Below are 25159 nucleotides of genomic sequence, written 5' to 3' on the forward strand. Positions count from 1 at the left end.
AAAATCGTTCTATTTAAAGAAGCCGAGGTGCAGAAATCGTTACAAATAAATGAAATGAACGATCGTAGCAATTTTTAGGTACACAAGCTTTGAAAATAAACTTGGGAGTCTTTTCTCTGTGGCTTCCCTTTATTTTTTTTCCGAGTTGTGGTTGAAGTGTTCACCACCAGCTGGCTCTAGTGTGTTCACCACTGATGTGAAACGAAAACTCATTTCGCCCAGTGTATCTCCTTACTCACCACATCCGACAGCTTTGCGTGACGTAAACAGCATGTGTCAAGTGATGCGATTGCATCTGTGTGACGCACGCACACTACCATTTTCAGATCCGTCAGGCTCATCGTGTCCAAAATTCACCACGAAAAATTCACATCACGCTGCTTTCTCTCACTGCCAGTCTTGAAAGTTCCGTCGAAGTTCTTGTGTCGTGCGCATCCTCATCTCTCAGTGTGTGGCATTTTCGCTGCTTCAGTGAAAAAGGAGAATATTTTGTGTTCCTTTTAATCAGAGTTTAAAAAAACTTCTATTCAAAAAGTAAGTACGATTGAAGCGGTGTTTCTACACATGTGAATAGTGCGTGAGTGATTGCTGGATGCCGGAAATTGCACGATTCGGGGGTTGATTTTTTAGGGAATCGCTGTGGAATGTCGTCATGGGAGCCCGAAAAAGTACCGCGCCTACTACCATTGATCCCGTTATATTTGCTCGGCTGAGCCGCGGATTTACAGTAATGCGTAAAATATCGGCTTGGATGATTAGGATTTGTTATTTTTCATTAATTTCTGGATCTTTGATCAACGATCATCCATGGAAAATAGGCCTAATTCTGTGCGTCGCCCAAACTAGGTTACATAACCGATCAATAACAGCCTCTGATGGCCAAAATGGTGCCAAAGGAATATCACACCACACATTGCAAAATGAGTTGGTTGAGAGTATGCTGCAGTGATGTGAGCCCTGTTATCAGTATGATTGCTTTGATTAAATTCCATTCAACTGGTCACTATCTCTGCTGTACCAATCCATCCGGAACGTTACCGTCAGATGTAGCAGAACGTTTTAAAGTTCAGAAAGGAAAAAATCAATATGGCTGCGAACGAACCTAATTGACTACAATTGCGACTCACACCGTCATCATGTGGAGCAGCGGATGGAAGAAAGTTTAACTTATCTCCAAAAAAAAATCTTCTAACGGGACAACTATGGCCAATTGAAACGGAATTTGCCCAAGTACCGGTTCCTTATTATGTAAATTATCTGCACAGAATCTGTTTATTGGCGAGCTTTCCAGAGTGTACCATTTCAAGTGACTTTGCCTTGCTTGGCATGAGACTTCTGAATCCAGGAAGCCTGCTCACGAGGTCTACACAGAAGTAGGTTGTCACATTATTACATAATTTGCAACAGAACAAAAATCCATGCACCTTCCCAATCAGCAAGAGTAATTCGGAAAGAAAAATGTGCTAAATGATATTGCCATCACGTCGCACATCATTTGACGCGCTGCTACACCTATAGTAGTAGCCATAAACGCATACCATGCGATTTGCCGGTTGTCGTCCGTCGGTGCCTGCTTGCTTAGACCGGGTTGGAGATTCTTTGGGGTTAGCCCCAGCCAGCAATAGCAGTGTGTGACTGTGCGGTTTCTATCGGTTTTCGCTACTCACACTCACGATACATACAGTGTTGGACAAAACATTAGGATCAGTACATAGTCGTTTTGCATACAAAATGATCCTGTTGACGATATGATGCTTGATTTTTAGAGAACCGATTGGGCTGAAATTTTGAAAGATTTAATTTGATAACTTAACTTTTTATTCATGTGAAAAATATTGAATACTATACAAATCTTAATCTTTCTAAGTTTTTTTATCGGTATCGTATTTTATTACAAGTTCATCAGTTATCAAGGATTATAAATCCAAAACCACTTGGTATGTCAATCTATAAATTCTTATTTTGTCGAAATGTGCATCTGTACATACCTTTAAAAGTAGTCATAACTTTCGGATCATTACGATGCAATATTTTCACACAAAATCAAGTTGGTATTTGATAACCAATGTAAAACTTTTAGTCCAATCGGTTTGAAAATTGATAACCATTTTATATGTAAATCAATTGCTAGTTTTTTTTCTTTTGGCCGACACTGTACGATACCGTGTTGCAACTGATTGTGTTGGTGCTCCCTGTCATCCCGTTCTGTATACGACTATGGTGACGTAACACGCTGAACCGAGAGTGGAAAAGTGATGAAACGCCGGTTTGCAAATTTAGTTTAGTATTCCGATTTTTGGAAAGATACAATAATTTCACTGTTACATAATATGTAATATGTATCAAACTGCTATATACCGAACTTTTTTGCATTGAACTTGTAAAGTTTGAGACAAGCAATCAATTAGCACTATGGTGAAATATTGCACCACATCTTAAATCCTATCCAGCTAAGCCTTGGCTGACGAGAATGATGTTAACTATTAGGAAATAATTTAACCCTCTCTTTCCCATGGTAGCACAGGTGATCCACCACTTTGCACTGTTCATACAAATACAGGATAAGTTAGATTATCCCCATTTTTTTGTCAGATGTTTGTATATGTTTAATGAACTATTATGCCAAGTTTGGTCAAAATTTCTCTGCTCGTTCTGGAGCTAAATGATTTAGCGAAAGTCGGTATTTTTTCTATTTTAATTCAAACAATATTTGAATATTCAATATTCCGAAACATGAACATTATTTTCAACGGAAAAAATACTAGCATGCCCTACAGTATGCATAGCACAATAAAATACCGTTTCACAAACAAGTTGACCAGGGTGTCTACTACCTGGAAAAACCTGGAAAACCGGGAATCCTCAGGGAATTTTATTTAACAGGGAAAAACCTGGAATACTCAGGGAATATCTTGAGTACTCAGGGAAATTTTACGGGGATACTATTTCTTCCCGGAGTTCCTCCAGTGTTTTGCTCAAAGAAATCTTAGTAGGATTTCTACCAGAATTTATACCGAATATTCTATAAGAATTTCTGTCGGGATAAATCGTAGAATTTCTTTCGGCATTCCTCATAGAAATTTTACGCGATTCCGGTGTTCCTCTTGGGACTTCCCCAGAAAATCTTCCCAGAATTTCTTTCAGAGTTGCTAAAGGAGTTATTCCTGGGGTTTCTACTAAAGTTCCTGTAAGGGTTTCTGAAGGAGTTTTTATGAATTTACTGCAAGAGTTCCTCAAGAGATTTCTTTCATTTTTTCCTGTGATATCTTCAAACAACTGCTCTGGGCTTTCTTTGAGATGTTCTTCCTGGTCTCCTACAGGAATTTCTTTAAAATTTCCGCGAGGTTTATTTTGTAGTTTTACTTGTGATTTCTCTCGGAGTATCTCCTGAAACTTCTCTCAGAAGACTCCTTTCGATGTTGGTCATGAGATGCCTCTCAGAGTTTTTCTTAATTTACCCTGGACTTTCTCCTAAGATTATTTTTTTCCAGAGTGCCTTCTAGGATTTCCACAGGAGTTATTGCTGATATTTCTCATTGAATTCTTCTTTTGCATTCTTTCAGAGCCAGGCTGTTTCTTGTAGCTGTACCTGAGATTTTTTTTTACAGATATTCTCTGCATTATTCCCAAAATTCTTCCCGGAATCTTTACCAGAAATTGTCCCGAGATTGTGGATACGTCTTTAGGGATTTCTTCCAAAGTAATTGCAGGGATTCTTCTACGGGTTTTCCTCAGAATGTCTCCTGGAAAAACTTACGAAATACCTTATAGGAAGTTCTAGGTAATAGTAATGCCGAGAAGAAATATTAAGGACATCCAAAGAGGAATTTTGAAAACCCCATGGAATCCTGAAAGCAGCTACGGACGAAGTTCCGCGAGGAGAACAAGAGAAATATAGGAAAACTATCGGTAAAAACCCCGACATAAACTAGCTATCCCGGAAAACCACTAAAAAAATACACGGACACTGGCTTCAACCGGCGACTGTACCGATTGAACGAAACTTAACACGGAGTCGCTACGGATAAGAAGCCATTCTCGTGAAATATTTCATCACTCGAAGCGGGATTCGAATCCTCATCCATCCGGACTCTAACCGCATGGCTACGAGGCTCAACCAATGAATTCTTGAAGAAAAGGAATTACGCTCAGAAATCTTGAAAGAATTTTTGAAGAGTAGGGGAACTTACGTATTTTCGGCAGTTTTGTTCTCTTCGTCATGGAAGGTTTTTTGAAACTTGTTGAGCTCAGAGTTGACATCAAATCCTTCCCAACCAAGCTGAAAATAATCAGGTTTCAGGCAATTTGGCCGCCATAAATCCCTCATAACGAAGATAACAAACCTGTCGATGATACCCTAAGTCACCCTTTATAATTTTTAGAAAATTTGGGTTAATTTTTGAATTAGGGTAAGAAATCAAACTTTGAACTAGTCAAATTGTAATCTTAATTTGAACCATTTCGAAATTCATAAAAACGACGTACTTTTTGGGCAAATATTGTCCCGAAAAAGATGTTAAACAGCTTTCCGTAATATAACCTGATAACATGGACTTTAAAAGCATTGAAAAAAGCGTTTTTGTCATGGAAAACAGGCAATTGAAAAATCACTGTGATTTCACCTATTTCCCCCCAGAGAAAGCCCATTTTCGGTGCACCCGTACAGCTCATGCATTGCATCACACGCAATAAGTGAATACGTCAAATGAAAGCTTATTTATCGTAGAATCGACCAACCGAATAATATTCCGCATTATTTGTCATAAAATTATCAAATTTAAGTGATTCTTACTTGGAGAATGTTATCTTAAGTTGAACCATTTGTAATCTAAATTTGAACTAGTAAACGGGGGTGAGCTTTTGGTGTTGGCCTGTAGATTGCGCTAGTGGTTGCTTTGTTTACTCTTGGGGGATGAAAAATTCCAAATTTAGTTTCCAAATTCCTAAAGAATTTCGAACATTCTGAGGCGAGATTCCACTGCCCAATGAAAAATAGGTATGCGAATTAGCAGATTCATGTGATTTTTAATTGTTTACCATGGAATTGGCTGTTTTGTGAGTTGCTCGAGCTGCTGCCACCAGTAGTTCAAATTAAGATTAAAATTGGTTCAAATTATGATTACGATGGTTCAAATTAAGATTAAAATCATTGTTGATGAAAAATCGAATATTTCAATGAAATTCGGTGCAAATACAAACTTTTTACCATTTAACAGAAAGCTTATACCCGTGGCTTTCATGTGCATACGATTTTGCCGTAGTAAATTATTTCCATGTGGGAGAAAAAATCACTTAACCTTCTTCGTGCATTAGCTTGCGCGCACCTCGCTGACCTAGTGCACGTTTAGGGGTCATAATGACCCTAATGCACGAAGAGGGTTAAAATTTGCACTGCTTCAGAAAGCCGCAATATGGTTCAAAGTTTGATTACCTACCCTATAAACTTTCAAAATTTCATCTGGAAAAACCTGGAAAACTCAGGGAATTTTATTTTGAGTTATGAGTAGACACCCTGTTGACGATAAAACACTAATTTTATGAACAAACATGTGGATCATCAGTGATCCATTGGGAACATAACGACATTTTTATCCTTCCTGATCTAACCTGTTCCTTGTTAGCATGTTTGTTTACATTCAAGATATTTTCCATAATTAAGAGTGTTTCATGTAAAAATGGCATTATTTCATATAATGCAATCTATTTAGCGCCGGCAATAAGTCGCAGATGAATCCAGGAGGGTTTATATGGTACGAGGAGAGATTCGAAGTACGATCCATAGATTCGAAGCTATCATGTCCGAATAACTACTTATGATAACTGCAAGAAGTCCGACAAGTTTCATTAAGTTTTACAGAAGGACTAGATAAGATTCTCGAGATAAATTAAAGGTGTAATAGACGATTTATAAATATTTAGTTTTGAAAAAAAAAATATACAAATAAAAAACAAAATTTATATATGTGAATTTAGTGCATCCATCTTCCCAATGGATCACAGGTGGTCCACCCAAAAAAATCAAATTTTTCATTTCTAACGATATTTTGGAGTAAAACTATTCATCTTTTGTTCTGGTGATTTTTTCAGAAACCATTTTATCTATTTATAAATGTCAAAAAACCTTGTGGGAAAGAAAGGGTTAAGGTCGTAGATCGTGCAAGCATATCCCTAGTTGATTGAACAACTTTTAGCAGAACCTAGAAAGACCAGTAAGATTTTAAGCAGTTCACCTGGATAAATCCGTGTAGCCGTGTAGGAGAAAATTATAGGAAAGGCCCGCGAGGATAAGACTTACGTCTATACAGCAATACGCACAGCATAAAAATTCTTTCAGAAGTTTGACATCTATCTGTGCATAAAGTGATCGACGAAGAAATGCTCATCATTCCTAATAGTGATTACAGTTTTGTTTTGTTTTTTTTTTTAATGAAAACTACATGCAAAAATGATAAAATATACTTTGCAATGAATGCACATCAGTCATTTTAGGGTATTTTAGCCAATAGTGGACCCCCTTATATTTTTCCTAATTTTCCTGCTTAAGGGCGGACGGGACGGTCGGGGAAATATCCGTCATTGCTCTGTTGCTACTAAGATGGTAATCTCAGATTCTACTTCATATTTTGCAACAAAAACCTATCACTGTGTATGCTCACTTGCAGTGCATATGCTGATTGTTTTTCAGCATCTTCAGTGCAATAGAACTCGAGATTACCATCTTCAAAATCGCGAGGCAAATTGTTAGAAGGAGAGGCAAGATAGGAAAAATAACACGGCGTCCCGTTTCACCTTAAATCTGTTTTTACCGGTGAACTTCCACCGGGAGACGATGGATCATGTTCCTAGCCAGTAGTTACAAGTGGTGGAGCTACGTTGGAAAGCAATAATTTCATTTTTTGAACAAATTTGTAAATGTAAACAAATCTGAGGGACCACTATTGGTTAAATCCAAGGGGGTCCACTATTGTCTCCGTTTTAACATGGTAAGAGAATACGATTTATCCTATAGTGGACCCCAACAATCCTATAGTGGACCCCGGGGGGACCACTATAGGATAATTTGAGCCAGATTTGAAATGATTATTTTATGGGAAATATAGGGTGGTTTGGTAAGGTTTTTGTGTGCAATGTGCAGGATAGACATAGAACTTGCTGTGCAAACGTTGACAGGGGCAATTTAATTGGAATATCATACTGTTTTAACGATCAGAACAATTTTCAGCTACTAAGGGGTCCACTATTGGTTAAAATACCCTACATAGTTTTAGTAGGAATCTATGTTGAAGAATGTTTGTTTTTGGAAAATTTCATGAGTTCTGATGGAATTGAGAAATTAGCATAAACGTAGGTATGACTATCCATTGAATGGATTCCATTCAACAATAGGAAGCAATCAGTGAAGTACTAGATTGAAAGTAGTGAGCTGGATTTTTGTATGGTCCTCCTCCTCCTCTTGGCGTAACGTCCTCACTGGGACAAAGCCTGCTTCTCAGCTTAGTGTTCTATGAGCACTTCCACAGTTTTTAACTGAGAGCTTCCTCTGCCAATGACCATTTTGCATGTGTATATCGTGTGGCAGGCACGAAGATACTCTATGCCCAAGGAAGTCAAGGAAATTTCCTTTACGAAAAGATCCTGGACCGACCGGGAATCGAACCCGTCACCCTCAGCATGGTCATGCTGAATACCCGTGCGTTTACCGCCTCGGCTATATGGGCCCTGATCAATTCTCCGTTTCTGCAAAGAAATGCTGCAAACAGCGTGGGTTATATGATTTCTTGCCTAATTTGATGCTGTTTGAGCAAAACTTTGGGTAACTGTGTTGTTGAAGTTGCAAGAAATAAATAATACAACAACACAGTTACCCAAACTTTTGCTCAAACAGCATCGAATTAGGCAAGAAATCATATAACCCACGCTGTTTGCAGCATTTCTTTGCAGAAACGGAGAATTGATCATCTCACCATACAAAAATCCAGCTCACTACTTTCGATCTAGTACTTCACTGATTGCTTCCTATGGGGTACGTTCGGTGTAGTACGAGATTTGTTATAATGAGTTGAATTTTAGTATGGTGAGAAGGTCAATTCTCCGTTTCTGCAATGAAATGATGCAAAAAGCGTGGGTATTATGATTCCTTGCATAATTTGATGCTGTTTGAGCAAAACTTTCGATAACTATATTGTTTATGTTGCAAGAAATGGAGAAAACAACAACACCTTTGCCCAATGTTTTGCTCAAACAGCATCAAATTAGGCAAGGAATCATAATACCCACGCTTTTTGCACCATTTTATTGCAGAAACGGAGAATTGACCTTCTCACCATACTAAAATTCAGCTCATTACTACAAATCTAGTACATCACCTATCTGTCCTATGCCTGGTTTAGACTGTTCAATGAAACGAGCATGTGAGTTGCAAACTTCTCAATCCAATGGAATGGCGTGTTTAGACTGAGCAAATGGTTTGGGTGTCCACTTGCATGCTCTTGAATGCATCTCAATTGAAGCAAGTGTTCAGCTCATTTGACAGATGACTTGAATTCAACTCACATGAATCGCGTGTTCAGACGGGGCAAGTGAGATTTCGTTTGACTTGAACAAGTCAGTTGCTCAACTGAGATGATCGTTGGTGTTTACACGTTCAATTCGCATTCAATTGGGCATTTTCCATTGATTTGAATCAAGTCACTTGCTCCATGTAAACCAGGCATTATGGTGGAACTCTAAACTGGATCGCCTTAGCAAGAGATCATGCAAATGAATTGGGAAATATAAAACGTGACAATGGCGATTTTACCAATACAGTCGACTCTCACCATGTCGATGTTCTACATCTCGATATATCTCCCTATCTCGATGGATGGGTCGGTCCCTTTCAATCTGCATTAGGCCGTCCCTTATTTTGCAAAAATTGGAAATGTTATAAGTTTGTTAGTGGAAAATGATCGTTATAGCTAAGAAATGATCGTGTCAAAATTTGAAGTTCGTATCTCAAGGCTAAGTGGTCCCTCAAGAGGGGTAAAGTTGTCAAAAATTGTGTGGGACCAAAAAAACATGAAATTTTTTTCGACAAAAAAAATACGCTATTCTACTAAAAACGGTGATTTTAGGACCCTAAAAGGGCCAAAAATGTGCTTAGATTTGCGATATCTCTACTCGTTTTTGAGTTATTGAACAAAATAGGGTAAGTTTCCTTCGAAATCTAAAAAAATGGTCAAAAATGTTGAAATTTCAGTTGTTTTTTGTCAATATCTTGGAAACGAGTAGAGATATCGCAAATCTAAGCACATTTGTTGCCCTTTAGGGTCCTAAAATTACCGGTTTTAGTAGAATAGCGTATTTTTTAGTCGAAAAAAATTTCATGTTTTTTTTTGGTCCCATACAATTTTTGACAACTTTAGGCCCCTTGAGGGACCACTTAGCCTTGAGATACGGACTTCAAATTTTGACACGATCATTTTTTAGCTAAAACGATCATTTTCCATATCGAGATGCAGAAAGTCGACTGTATTCCACTTGAAACTTTGGATTTAATTATGAACACTCATTTTCCATGTTCAGCTTTTATGTGGATTCCAATGATACTATATCTCTGGAAGGAAACGTATGACCTAGTATAAACTCTACGGAGTCAAACAGTACAGTAAACACCGCCTTAGATTTAGCTGATGAAATCTTCGCGAAGGCCAGAGTGGTAAATGCAATTAGATCTTTTTAGCCTTTTAAATCTACAGTAGGTAGTTGATGGGATATTTCCAGTCCTGATTCAAAACGGAGAAGCGGTGTTGGATCCATCATTAATTGAGATGTTCAAGGCTAGTTTGAGATTGAATTACGTTCCATCAAAATGGAAACTTGTAAAAGTTATTTTTATACCAAAAACCCGATTTAATCCATCTATGGTGAACATAACCCTTCTAACATTTATTAAAACTATTATTGTATTATTCGTAGTTGATGTATTTATTTTGTGTGGTTGTTCCTTTTGATAATTCTTGAAAATATTGTAAATTGGGCATCTATTGGATTGGTTTCCAAAATAGCATCAATATCTCTTAATCAGTAGAATAAATTTGCTCCAAAGTACATACTTGGAACTCATGATTATAGTGTAAAAAGAACAAACATGATATATCAACTATAGTAATTAATTTTAGGCTTAGTGAGTTATTTTTGGCTATTGCGATCTAAATTTGCAAGGTTTAATTAAAATATTTTTGTCCAGTTTTTCCCACAAATGTAAAGCTAAATAAATAGCTCTATGTGCCCTTTTAGACATATAAGGAGCTTTTGAGATTGCCTCCTATAAATCTATGAAGCGTTCAATGGAGAATAAAAGCTTTGACCAATTCGTTGTATTTATACTGTGCTTGCAAAAAGAAAAATTACCTCTGAGCTGGAAAGTTCTTCCATAACAGTAAGGGCTACAAGGAGAAGTCGAGAGGAGAAAGTCCTCTCACCACTAATGTGGCCCTTAGTAGCTTGAAGGAAAAAAGGTTTCGAAGTTGTAAGCTTTGCAGACGATATAGTCATTATTGGCGATTAAAAGTAGAGGTTATGTCGTGAAAATTTAAAAGTTTGAAATGGAAATACCAGTTCCCCATCAGTTTAATCATCAATTTATTGGTAAATTTATCGATAAAATGATTTTTTTACCCCGATCCCACATTAAATTTTATCTGAAACGACTCAATCACTAAAATACGAAATGGGATTTCACTAAACTTAATCTCACTTTAGGAGGTCAATAGTGAAAACAACGTATGACGAAATTGTTCCGGAGAGAATGCAAAGGACCCTAAACTATACACATCCATGGTAAGGTGGTCAAGTACAAGACACTGAAGACGCCCTTACAGTTGAGGTCGAAATACGTATCCAGGGCTGAAAATCGTCACCGGACGAGCAGAAAAGTCGACGACGACAACGAAAACTAGACCGTCATCGTTGCTCGTTCCACATCGGATGACTCATTTTAGCGAATCGTCGTGAAGAGGTTGCGTCGTGACGAAAACAAAATCTTCATTCGTTTTGTTTCGCTTTTCGTCCAAGTGCGCCTAGCCGACGAAGTTAATTTTGCCAACAGCAACACACAAAAAAAATGATTTTAATAAAAAAAAAAAAAAATTGCACTTGGAACACTTGGAATCAAATAACGAACCTCCAGATTGCCAATCCAGCACTCTTACCAACTGAGCTAATGAGGTTCCACAGGCATTTTTAATAGATGTATCATGCTTCAGTTATGAGATTGCACCATTTGTGTGCTCAAGATTTGTCAAAATCCTACTTTAAAAAAATCACTTATGTGGCAACCCTAATCCCACCTAATGCAACAAAATAATTATAAAAATATTTTAAAAGTGTTTTATTGGCCCATGAAATATCAAGAAACTCGATAGATACCCACGCACTAGGTTGTTATTTCGATTCCCAAAACCTTGTTTTAGATAAGCTGTTTCTTATAATACTTCCCCATTACTTGACCACTGCTCGTATTTTAATTGATTTTTCAAAACAAACGCCTTTTTTGACTAATGTTTCTCATTAATTCATTGGATTTGAAAAAATTAAGCTACAATCAAACAATTTGTTTGCCTACCTCTAATAGCATATTTTGATACGAAAAATAATCAGCTATCATATCTAAAACACAAATCTGTATGTCTTACACACCTCGTGCATGTTAGTAACCATCATCAATTGAAGGGAAATGCACTCCGATAGTAACAGGGCGCTTATTTCACAATCATCCTCGTCGTCACTAGTCGCTAGCTAGTGATAGGAGCTGAGACTCAGACGCTGTACATTAGTTTCGCGCTATCTCTCGAAGATGCTTACAACGAAGGCACGCCATGCTGTGCTGTTTTTGAATCTTTGGTTTATTTACTTTCATTCCAATGAACAAGCCCTTGTATTTTTAGAACCGTTTCGCTCAAACACACGCGGCTGCGACTAATCGAGACAGATAGGTGCAATAATCACAAACGCCGAAGCAGTCAGTGGGATGAAACAAAAGGAAGGATGGGCGCGAATATTGTTTACTATACCGGCTAATCCGCTTCGCTTGACTGACTTACTGACGGTATCGATAAGAATCCTGATGTAGGTATGTTTTTCGATTAAGATGGTCCTCTACCTCTCGTGAATTGATCTTCTAGCTTCTAGCGAAGTATTAATAGAAACATTCAGAGAGATAGACTGCCGGTGGACGCATAAATGTCCCATGTGCAAAAACAGACAATCGAGAAAACCGCGTCCAAAGTTCGAAAAAAGTAAATTGTCTCAACTATGAAGTATAAGTGCTGAATCGATTTCTAGCATCAACCAGTTTTAAATTTGAGCACTATTTTTTATTTTAGAGCGATTTTATAGTTCCATAGGATTTCCTATGAAACGTGACGCTTATGCGTCCACTTTTAACAATGTTACAAATCGGCCATGCATTTTTTCAACAATTTTCGGAACAAACTACCTATTTTTATTTCCCAATATGATAGTACCCTACGATACATGGTCATGGGCTGCAAAATCTCAATATTGCCAAAAATGCACATGGGACAATTATGCTTCCACCGGCAGTAGAGAAAGTATGGCTTAACGTTGTCTTGCTCGACAAGGTCAATGCTCTAGCGGGGATCTGTCTAGAAATATCTCAGATTAGCGATCCCACGTGCTGCATGCACCATGCAGTGACTGAAAGCTCTGGCAAACAGACATACAATGTGGATTACACGGTGCTATGAAAACAAGGCTTATTTTTTCAACAAAAATATTGAATTCTCCAAATGGGTCCTTTAAAGAATACGTGAATTATTTCAAATTCGAAATCTCCCCCAGAAGATGAATCGAAATCCAATACAAGTGACTTTTGCTGCTAAAAATTACAAACATATTTGAACACAAATCTAGGTACTTTTTAAAACATTTATTTTGTTGGGAAGATTTATACAAAACCCATCAACATGTGTTCAAAAGAAATGTAGCTCGTAATGCTTTATAGAACTTTTTGCAACTGGCTAGATCTCAGCTAAGCTATCTTAGCGACAGTGTCTTAAGATTTTAGTGACTATCTTAGACACAGTACGATCTTAAAGTTATCGCGCATTATCGCGCACTGGCAGATCGTCTCATTCCCGATACAACGAACTGATTTAGCAATTCTTGGCATTGAGCATGTGCACTATGACTTCCGATACGATGTCTTTGGAACACCCTAATGTATCTAGCAACTAATTGTAACTATTCAATAATTTTCCAACAGATGGCCCCACCAGCATACGCAGATCTCGGCAAGCAGGCCCGCGATGTCTTCAACAAGGGCTACCACTTCGGTCTGTGGAAGCTGGACGTGAAGACCAAGACCAACTCCGGAGTCGAGTTCAACACCAGCGGTTCGTCGAACCAGGACAATGGCAAAGTGTTCGGTTCCCTGGAGACCAAGTACAAAGTCAAGGAATACGGTCTGAACTTCTCCGAGAAGTGGAACACAGACAACACTCTGACCTCGGAGGTCTCCGTCGAGAACCAGCTGGTCAAGGGCTTGAAGCTGTCCTTTGACGGATCGTTCGCTCCGCAAACCGGGTACGACAGTAGTACTATTAGTAGCAATTATGCCATCAAGTTTGGCTACGCCGTCAGCTACAAGTTTCGCCGGAAGACCGACAATGCTAATGTTCTTACTTTGTCCTACAGAAGCAAGACCGGACGTTTTAAGACTGCCTACTCGCACGATAAGGTCCGCGTCGATGCCGACGTCAACGTCGATCTCGCCGGACCACTGGTGAACGCTTCCGGTGTGTTCAACTACCAGGGCTGGCTGGCCGGTTACCAGGTTGCATTTGACTCGCAGAAGTCCAAGGTCACCGCCAACAACTTCGCGCTCGGCTACTCGACCGGTGACTTTGTTCTGCACACCAACGTGTAAGTATTCAAATATTTTTTTTCCTTATTACGCAATCGGTGTATCACGGGGGGCTTTAAGTTTATGATCGTTTCATTTTGTTTTATTGTGTTATTTTATGTAATGCTCATTTGGGGGAATGATCATATATTTTACTTCATGATAAGATAAACTCATCTGAGGTGTGATCACGTTTGTATGTTGCAGACAACCACGTGGTTAAGAGTGCGTTCTTTTTGATAGTTGTGCGTCATAAAGGTTAATTTTGTAGTGAGATGTATTTGGAAAATGACTTCTGCATTTTCTGATTCGTTATTGTTAGATGATAATCTTTAGATCTTACCAATTAATTATTCGTACAACTATATTGTTATATGATCTGAACCTTACTTAGCGTGGGTCATAGTGGTCGTTTTTTTTTTTCAGATTAAAGAATGCACGTTAATGTTAAAGTACCGTGGGGTGCCCTAATTTCGCGCGGGTCCAAATTTGTCCAAATTTCACTTTAGATAGTGAAGCTAAAGTGAAATATGGACAATTGTACAATTAGTTTCATGATTATGATCTCTAAATATTATCAGTGAGCGAAATTTGGACCCGCGTGAAATTAGGGCACCCCACGGTATAGCCTCTTACTTACCTTACCGGTCAGACTAAGGCCTGAGTGTCCTCTGCTGTACGTAGGGGTCGTCTCCAGTCTACTCGGTCCATGGCTGTGTGTCTCCAGTTCCGCCAAGGATGTTTTCGATCAACTCAGTTCGGAAGTCTAATATTGAAATCGCATTTTTCGATCGTTTATTATGAGTAGGTTGTATGGCGTCCCAGGTGATAACACTAGTTTACAGCATTTTTGAACTCGGTAAGCTGATGATCGTTTTTGGTGTAGAATAATGCCCTGAGTTCGAAAACGCGAAGGAAAAAAATTACAGTAGAGCGGAAATTTTTTCGACTTTCCATACAAGGTTGATGATTTGAAATCGATTTTTGTTCTATTTTTAAGCAAAGTCGCTCACTTCAAACATCTCATTCTCCGTAATCAATGCTCCGATTGAGCTGAAATTTTTAATGTAACTCGCCTACATATGATATGTCAAATAAACGTTGAGAAAGAATTTTTATGTTGTTTTATTTCTTATTGAAAAAAATACATTTCTTCAAAAAATTTTGGGAATTTTGCTAAAATTTAAGAATATCGTCCCTAAAACTCACCAATATCTTGAATTTCATCAATCTGACGCAAAACCTGTATTCAGATGATCGAATGGTATTGTATTCAGCTTTTAATTTATGGAAAAAGATTTAAAATTGGTTGAACAAAAAGCAATTTATTTAAATTTTAGAAAATTACATAGGGTGGGGCGGGGCAAGATGGGTCACCTAAGGATGCATCACCATAACTTTGTAAATACAAATCGTATTGGTTTGTATTCGTCCGCTACTTTTCAATACACTAGTTAGCTATGCTAAAAGTCGATAAAAAGATCATTAAACACAAAATATGATGTTAAACAAGCAGTTTTAAAAAGTGATCGATTTTGCGCCGTGAAAAAAGGGCGGGGCAAGATGGGTCACCTTTTAAGTAATTCACATTTTCTCAACGAAAAACGTCAAAATATAAGATTTGTTCCGCATTCATGTATGCTCCATATCCATACTGAGTAAACAAGAGCTACTAGTAAACATTTTATAAATTTATTTGGAATATAAAAAACTTTACGATTCGAGTGGTCCTCAGGCGACTTGAAAATCGATGTTTTCACTAAAAAAATATCATAATTTTATGTTAAAATTTTAAGCGTTCATTCCGCTTGATTGAAGTCAGTTATAAGATAGTCTTGTAATAAAAAATAAATAACTTTTGAATGCTCCAAAAATACGTTCAAAATTGAAGGTGACCCATCTTGCCCCGCGGCCGTTTATATGGAGAATATATGGAATGTATCGCATAAGAAAAATGGCTAAAAACCATTTTATTTTTCATTTCCAATGAGAGTGAATAATTTTTCAATCAATGCCCCAAACTTTTGTATATTCATGCTGGTCATCTAACAAAATTATTAACATAATCAAAACATGAGTAATGCGCCCGAAAATGACACTGACCCATCTTGCCCCGCGACCCATCTTGCCCCGCCCCACCCTATTTTGAAAAGTTACAAAACTCGATATTGAGCTAAAACTCAAAAACTGTTCTACTTTAAATTTTTTGAAGGTCGGTTTCGAAATCAGCACTAAATTGTGCTTCAAAAATTTTGGTCGTTGACAGAAGTTCACGACTTTCGTTTTATTTTGTAAACTTGTGTAATTGTAGGGTAAACACTAATCTACAAGTTTGCCGAACACCGCATTTCAATATAAGGCTTTTGAACTGGGTTATGGACAAATGAGTCAAATGATTGCCAGATGATCGAAAACATCCTTGAGTTCCGAACTCTGCGAAGGGTCCGCAAATCGTCCTCCACTTGATCGATCCACCTAGCTCGCTGCGCACCACGTTTACCGTCGTACCTGCCGGATGGTTCTGGAGAACCATTTTAATAGGTTTGCTACCCGACATCCTGATGACGTGACCCACCCACCGTAGCCTCCCGATTTTTGCGGTGTGGGCGATGGTTGGTTCTCTCAGCAGCTAATGCAGCTCGTGGTTCATTCGCCTTCTCCAAGTCCCGTCTTCCATCTGCGTTGTCGGCGGTCACCAGTGAACCCAAGTAAATACACGAATTCTTCAACCACCTCGATTTCATCACCGTCGATAGAAATTCGGGGTGGCGGGCGCGGTGATTCCTCCCTGTAGCCCTTTGCCATCATGTATTTTGTCTTCGACATATTAATGACTAATCCGATTCACCTGGCTTCACTCTTTAGTCGGATGTTCGTTTCCATAATCGTCTCAAAATTACGAGCAATAATAGCAATATCATCAGCGAAACCACAAGCAGCTGAACGGACTTCGTAAAAATCGTTCCACCCATGTTTATCTCCGCTCTCCTAATTACACCTTCTAAGGGTACGACCAGAGTGGACACTAGTATGGTACACGCTTGTATGGAAAAAATAAATCCTCGCTCCAGTCGACTTTTAAGATTCCATTTAGGTCCCATATGAACTGTACGAAATTTCAGCGCAATCGGTGAAACTATAATTTAGCGCAAGCGGTTCAAAGTTTTCATAGGATTTAATATGGGAAAATGTACACTTTCAGATAAAAAATCCCAGAGGTCGTCCCTTGTCTCCTTAATTCAAATCGATCAATGTTTCTTGTAGAAAAATCAATTATGAAACTTTCCTTCGAAGACAGCAAAACAATTGGATGCTTGTGGAAAAAGTTATTGATTTATTACCGATTAGTGATCCAACGAACGGCTTATTATTTTGTTTTATCAGCAGCACTGCTGCTGCCGTTGTTGCATGGGGTGGCGGGAGGCATCACCACCCCCAGAAACAGCAGCAACACTGAAATAATTCTAAGAGCCTATTTCATCAGACGCTACACATACATTTTACCCCTAGTCTGACACGTTCACTTCAAATGAATCGTTATACGTATCATATGATAAATAGTTCCGATTAAAAAGCCTTCTAATGAAACTAAATGACACTTGCGCATATCGGAGTTATATGCACATAGCACGATCGATACATCAGCTGTGCATATAACTTTGGCCGGGTGGAAAAGCAACATTGGCAGATAAAGTGGAACACGTTTTGCAGAATTCCGCAATTCCAGTAAGTGAGCTTCGTGGCCGTGCGGCTAGCAGCGTCGGTCATTTAGGCGTTGTGAGTTCGATTCCCGCTCCAGCCGAGGATACTTTTTTTCAAAATGTGAAAGATATTATTGGAGTTGCATATACATTGGCGCACCCAGCCCGCATGATAGAAGCAAAATGCATGACATATAACAGTATCATGGCGACCTGAGAGTCATGCCACATGCGTCGCATATAACTCTCACTTCCCATTTTCAACCTTAGATTAGATTCATATGATATTCCAATAGTGCAGTAATATATGATTGGCATATAACTGTGATCGGGAGAGTTGGCTCAGTGAACCAAGGCAGCAGCTACAGTGCTGCTAATAAAACAAAACAAAAAGCCGTTCGTTGGATCACTAATCGGTTATAAATTAATAACTTTTTTCACAAGCATCCAATTGTTTTGCGGTCTTCGAAGGAAAGTTTCATAAATTATTTTTCTACAAGAAACGTTGATCGATTTGAATTAAGGAGACAAGAGGCGACCTCTGGGATTTTTTATCTGAAAGTGTAACTTTTCCCATAGTAAATCCTATGAAAACTTTGAACCGCTTGCGCTAAATTATAGTTTCACCGATTGCGCTGAAATTTTGCACAGTTCATATGGGACCTAAATGGGATCTAAAAAGTCGGCTGGAGCGAGGATTTGATATTTGTCCCATACTAGTGGACACGTCACGCGACGCGAATTTCCCATACGATTTGACAGCTCCTTATTCAGGAATGAGAAATGTACTGGAAAAAACGGTTACCGGCTACATTTGACATTTTTCCACACAAACATCATAGGCCCTGCCAAACTCAAACTGTTCGAAAAATAAATGTCATAACATTTTTTTTCCTGCAGCCTTCTTCCTCGAAACGGTTTCCAAGCGCGAGAGCGCCAGTACTCGAGCACAACGACGACAGAAATGTCTGTCTCTCCCGTTTTCGCATTTTTCTGCGTTCCAAACCGCTTCTAGACAAACTCCTTTACATGCATCACAAAGCTAGGAGTGTGCTCTAGCTATTTGTGCAAATCGATTTAAATCATTTATTAAAACAAGTGAGTTATTAGCAATTGAAAATTTTTGGCAATCACCCGCCTCAGCATGACTGCTTATAAATATTTTCGTGGGGAGCGAAAACCATCAAGCATCTGCTTGACTGCCGTCGGCGCGGCGTCTGATGGTATTGGTGCTGCCGTTGTTTTGTTTTTATTTTATTGCCAGTATCGATGAACGGAAAAGAGAAAAAAGTATTTTTGCCATCCCTGTACTGCCCCCACTCGCATAACAGCCCCATTTGCAAAAAGTAGGAATTGAGAAAACGGCATTTGAAGTTTGAAAACTTGCTTCCATATAAAACTTTGAAAAATCGCCAATATTTGAAAAATATTTCGATCATCTCGAAACTTTCACAGATTGCTTTGCACATGAATATATAACTGTAAAAAATATTACAATCACTACAAAGTTGTTCAGTTTTGTGTTACGTAACACAAAAATCCATGATGGGACTGTTATGCGGGTACTTTTGATATGGGACGCTCATAACTTGGTATTTTTTTCACACATTGACATAAAAATTCGTAATTTTTATTGTTGCTTTTGGAAGTACATTTAAAATGATGACTATTCATAACGTTAACTCAAAAGTGATGAAAAGTCAAATGGGACTGTTATGCGAGTGGGGGCAGTGTACCTTATTATTGATTGTTATTCCTTTGCGTGCAAATTTCCGCGTCGTGCCGCGTGACGCGTCCACTCTGGCCGGCACCTAAGGGCGATGTTAAACACCAAGCACGACAGACCATCACCTTGCCGTAACCTTCTGCGAGATTCGAAGGGAATCGAGAGTGTCCCTGATACTCGAACTACGCATATCACTCGTGGTCCAATGACCATCCGTATTTATACTACCTTAAGTAGACATAATGAATCATACCTAGACATTTAGGTAATGCCATGAAAAGATATCCTATGCACACAAAGTAGACACTACAGTCATAGTTGTTCTCGATCGATTGTATAGGCCGATTCTAAATCGACGAACAAGTGGGCACGTTGTATTCGTGGCATTTCTGCAACACTTGGCGGATTGCAAGCATCTGATCCGTTGTAGCGCGTTCACTTATGAATCCAGCCTGATATTGCCCCACGAACTCTTGCAATCGGTGATAGACGACGGCACAAAATTGGAGAGAGAATCTTGTAGGTAGCGCTCAGTAGTGTGATCGCGCGATAGTTCCCGCAATCCAACTTGTCGCCCTTTTTGTAGATGCAGATGGGACAAACGATACATTACATCCATTCCTCCGGTAATACTTCCTCTTCCCAAATCTTGGTAAAGTCCCAGTGTAGTACTCTCACCAGTGCTTATCCACCGTATTTCAGAAGCTCGCTCGGTAGTTGATCTGCTCCAGCGGTTTTTTTTGTTTTTCAATCGGCCAACTAACTCCTCAATCTCTCGGATGTTAGGGGCTAGAAATCTTTCGTCCTGCTCACGTACTCCTAGATCTGTTACCATGAAACTTCGGTGCTTGCAACGTCGCCATTCAGGTGCTCATCATAATGCTGCCGCCACTTCTCGACCACCTCACGCTCGTTCGTGAAAAGATTTCCGTTATTGTCTCGGCACATGTCGGCTTGTGGCAGGAAGCCCCTGTGCGAGCTGTTCAGCTTCTCGTAGAACGTCCGTGTTTCATTAGCGCGGTACAACTCATCCATCGCTTCACGATCACGTTCTTCCTGCTGGCGCTTCTTCCTCCGGAAGACTAAGTTATGCCTGTTCCGCGCCTGTCTATAACGTGCCTCACTCGCTCTCGTACGGTGTTGCAACATTCTCGCCTATGCTGCATTCTTCTCGTTTTTCAACTGTTCACATTTTGCCGTCGTACTAGTCGTTTCTGCGATTCGGAGTTGCGAAGCCTATGGCGGATCGGATGTCCCTCCAGCCATCTTCAAGTGTAGCTGCGCCAAGCTGCTATTCCGTTGGTAGGGCTACTGCTAACTGCTGCGCGTAATCTTGAGCCACTTCGACGTTACGCAGCTGTTCAATGTTGAGCCGCGGCGTTCGACTTCGACACATGTTAAAAGCCGTCGGAAGTTTTGAGCGCATGCATATAGCGACTAGGGTGCGGACACCGGTTTTGGCCAGTCTAAGGGAAATCATTTTTATAAAAATAACCAATAATCCACCGCACATCTCCACTAGACAGAAATGTCTTGGCTTTTCTGGACATATTCTCTTTTCAAGAATTCAAATTTTATCTTCTCAAGATAGAATAGAATGTTCTCTTCCCGTTTGCAAGGAAAGAAACGGTCTTTGGCACCAAAATTCCAGGATATGTATTTCTGTCAACTTCTTGATTTATTTCTTAGGCTTACGGAGCCATATGGCCATCTCCATCCCCTGAAGGCATAGAACTGAACACGATTACACTACAGCACATGATTTGTTCTTTTTAACAATACAAATCTCCTTTCGATGGAATTAGCTGACACGTTTCTGTTTTGTGCAATGTGTTTATTTGTCAAAACGGGAGAGGAATTATTTTCGAATTGTCGTGAACTTCGGCCTTTGAAAAGGACCAAATTATGTGTATTGGTGGGATCAAGTTCGTTTCAGGCACAGAACTGGGGGACGGAGCAAGGGACGGAGATGGTCAAGTGACTCCGTAGCTTGGAGGACAGCGCCGATCTAGCGAATTGGGAGTTGCTGATTCGATTCCCAGCGGAACACGTGGATTTCTTTTCCCTATTCAAATCTGATTTTGTTCATCAAATACATGTTCTTGTTGCTTGCATGAATGTTAAAGCGCTTAACGTGGTTAGTTATTTCTGTCCAATGGAGACGTGGAGTTAGCGAAAAAGATTTTTTTTATATGACACCATCAACAGCAATGACAATACATAAGAACAGCTTACTTTAAATTGCTTTAGAGCAATCGTGACGGCGGCTACTATTCAAGCAACCCGCACACCGCTATCATTTTGACGGGAGCGGGACATTTGGCATAAAGTCATTTGGCATAAGGTTGTTTGGCATAAGGTCACTTGGCATAAATACATTTGGCATAACGGTCATTTGGCATAATGGCCATTTGGCATAATCGAAATGCACCCTTCTTTATTATGCCAAGTGTCCATTATGCCAAATGACCGTTATGCCAAATGTCTTTATTCCAAGTGACCTTATGCCAAACGGCCTTATGCCAAATGACTTTATGCCAAATGACACAGACCCCATTTTGACATACACACCCTATTCCACACCTGTAGCTATAAAATTAGTTACTTAGATTCGTTTCAAGAGGGATGTCTGCATTTTTAGCAGCGCAACTATCGCGCTGTTATATTTGGTTACCTATTACGCCTCTCGAGAAAAATCAGAATAATAATAACAGCGTCACCAGATTCCAATAGAATTAGATCCCATTATATCAGATTTGGCAGCAAGCAAACTTATTTTACTGAGTCACTCTTGCCGTTTATCACAAATATAAACAAAAACATCTGCCACTTCACGTAACCCACGTGCTTTTGTTTTGGGCGTGAACATATTTCCCTTTGTTTTGCCTTGCGAGTGTCACTGCGACTATATGCCTTGCGAGCGTACGACCGCCGCTGGACTCTAAAAAAGAATAAGCAAGACAATACAGTAGGTAGGTGAGTCATAGCGCATCTAGCAGCAACCGGCAGAGTTTCCTGCTGGGGGCACCAAACAGGGTTTAAAAGGGCACCGTTAAAGGTGCTCTTACCTCAATCGATTTTTTTCTTGTGATCTCTGCAGAAGACACAGTCTTAAGGAATCAGCGCGTAAACAACTCATTGAACAGTCGTCAATAATCTTGGTTCGACTCTCGCTCAGTCCGTAACATAAAAAAGGTTGGAGCTGTCCATTCATTACGTAAGAGATTTTTTTACATCTTTTGGACACCCCCTTCACCCCTGTAAGATTGTTTGTATGGGAACCCAAATATTTTTGTATGACGCGTAAGATTTCTCAAAACAACCCCTACAATTAGCTATGCGCAGTTCAAGTTTCCCCGCTTTGTTGGTCTTTCAGCCCAACTTTACAAGAATTCCAGTTTGTACTGACCAGTCCTGAAAATGTCATTTCGGCATATCCAAATTCAACTGCCTACAGCTCGTTTTAGAAGCTGAACCTGAGAATATGGTATATGAATAACATGTGCGGCAAAACCAGTTCTGTAAGAAAGTCACGAGAAATCCGCTCTTTTTTGAATATTTAAGGTTAATGTCACGGACTACCTTCGAAAAATGCCAATTGATATTCACCATGAATATCATTTGCATTTTTCGAAGGTAGTCCGTGACATTTACCTTAGATATTCAAAAAATACCGTTTTTTCCGTGACTTTCTTGCAGAACTGGTTTTGCCGCACAAGTTCTTCATATACCATATTCTCAGGTTCAGATCCTAAAATGAGCTGTAGGCGTTTGAATTTAGACATGATGAAATGACTTTTTCAACACTGGTACTGACTGACATATCTCCACCTACTTACATTCACACTGAAAAATAGATCTTCGATCATGAAATTCAAAAAAAATAATTGTGAAGCTGGGATTTTTAATTTAAAATAGCATAAGTTGTAAAACAATATTTCATTCCATTTGCAGCAACGATGGCCGCGAATTCGGTGGTCTGATCTACCAGCGATGCAACGATCGTCTGGAAACCGCTGTCCAGCTGTCGTGGGCCTCCGGCTCCAACGCTACCAAATTCGGACTCGGCGCCAAGTACGATCTGGACAAGGATGCCTGCGTCCGCGCCAAGGTCAACAATCAGAGCCAGATCGGTCTGGGCTACCAGCAGAAGCTGCGCGACGGTAAGCTGAAAACTAGAAACAACTAGTCTTACGCTTACTAATTTTACCATTTTTACTCCGTATATCCTTAGGTGTCACCCTGACCCTGTCCACGATGATCGATGGCAAGAGCTTCAACACTGGCGGACACAAGATCGGTGTTGCTCTGGAACTCGAAGCCTAAGCGAGTCAAAATCGTGTTCGTGTTTTAACAAACAGATTCAAATCTAATAACTATTAAAGAAATAAAAAAAAGTGAAAAAACCACATAGTAAAATAAACAAAAACATTCGCATCATGATGAAAGACAGCATGTCTCAGTGTACCGAGCGCGCGCACTCCCCCCACACTGGTTATGGGATGAGTTCTGCGAATACCACTAATTGCACACTGCCGACGAAGAAGGAAGCAGTCCGCAGACGAGACGTGAACAAAAGCAACAAGTCAGAAATCAAATAAAGATGGAAAATCAGTACAGTCCTAAAATTAGCTAACGATGTTTATTGAATTTTGAGAAAGTTTAAAACTAGATGAAACCCACTAAGCAGCAGCTACGAACCAACACTTCATATTTCTACGCTAATCGTATACCCGAAAAAATATCCCATTTGGAATATCGTTTTCAAACGAACATTAGATATTTGCACGCCCAATGGGATAGTGTTTTTGTACGAGAATCCCGACACTTCTTTTGTCTAAAGTAGATCACATTCTTTAACAAGCGTCGAAACCCTGCAGATCGTCTCAGATAGATCATACGCTGATACACGATTAGATTGCCCTTGATAGCAAAATAATAGAAGATAAATACACACTTTGCTGGACAAAACCAACATTGCGCAACCAACCAACTAGTCCCAGAAGTGGTTTTACGACTCCACATCTGGTTATTTGCAGATTGAAACTTGCTATGTACTTTATGTATCGGTTAGGAGTAAAATAAACGTCAACAAATAAAATAGTATACTGTTTTCGCATTAGCTTCATCGATCCAATCGTGTTTCATTCATAAAGTTTTTTTTTGTTCAAACGAAACGCGAGCATAAACATAACCGTAAACTACGTACTCATTTTCGGCCATCTCAGAGCTCCCTCTACCGTACTCGTAGAGTCTGCGTAGTTTATGGAGAGGTCCTTTAAAGAATCGTGCATTAAATGCACTTGCGAGTCAGGGCGCTGTTATAGTTACGCGAGAAAGTGCGCGAGTGCGTGAACCCGCGAAGCAGAATATCAACAACAACAAATGCCCTTGAATGCAAACTGGCACGCTTGGATTGGACGCGGCTGCAATTGCATTTATATGCTCTAACATCACATTTAAGATAGGACTAATAAGACATAATCAACATAGTAGGGGTAGGCGGGGCAATATGGACACCCGGGGCAGAATGGACACCCTCAATATTTTGAAATATGCGAACTTTTTTGAACTTTTAATGAATGGAGAATATAGTCCATTTGTCTAAAACGTAGTTTTAGGAAAGAAACATTCGAAATTAAAATTATACTTGATTTTACACGAAAAAGTTGCGTCCTCCGTTTTTTGTGCAAGAAAATTATAATTTTCACACCATCTAAAATAAGATTTAGTGATTAATTTATTGCCGGTTGATTAAAACCTGATATTTCTAGAACACATGCAAGTAGTTTTGCTGTATCTACATGCTTAACATGTTTATATTTT

At 39.4% G+C, this 25159-nt stretch overlaps 1 protein-coding gene across 1 annotated transcript; it reads left to right on the plus strand.

The window, feature by feature from the left end:
• Positions 1 to 341: 341 nt before the first annotated feature.
• LOC109433076 (voltage-dependent anion-selective channel) lies at positions 342 to 23964 on the plus strand. Its single transcript, XM_062851122.1, has 5 exons — positions 342 to 534; positions 13268 to 13587; positions 13699 to 13926; positions 23288 to 23496; positions 23568 to 23964. Exons 2-5 carry the CDS (start codon positions 13268 to 13270, stop codon positions 23657 to 23659), a joined length of 849 nt encoding a protein of 282 aa, XP_062707106.1. The 5' UTR covers positions 342 to 534; the 3' UTR covers positions 23660 to 23964.
• The last annotated feature ends 1195 nt before the right edge of the window (positions 23965 to 25159 follow it).

This window comes from Aedes albopictus, chromosome 2 (assembly GCF_035046485.1).
Source record: "Aedes albopictus strain Foshan chromosome 2, AalbF5, whole genome shotgun sequence".
Classification (NCBI taxonomy): Eukaryota; Metazoa; Arthropoda; class Insecta; order Diptera; family Culicidae; genus Aedes; species Aedes albopictus.

Excerpts from the sequence above, each read along its gene's own strand:
- LOC109433076 (XM_062851122.1), top strand. The coding sequence starts at position 13,268 with ATGGCCCCACCAGCATACGCAGATCTCGGCAAGCAGGCCCGCGATGTC. Across the intron at positions 13,588-13,698 it reads TCGTTCGCTCCGCAAACCGG|AAGCAAGACCGGACGTTTTA; the intron begins GTACGACAGTAG and ends TTTGTCCTACAG. Across the intron at positions 13,927-23,287 it reads TTTGTTCTGCACACCAACGT|CAACGATGGCCGCGAATTCG; the intron begins GTAAGTATTCAA and ends TTCCATTTGCAG.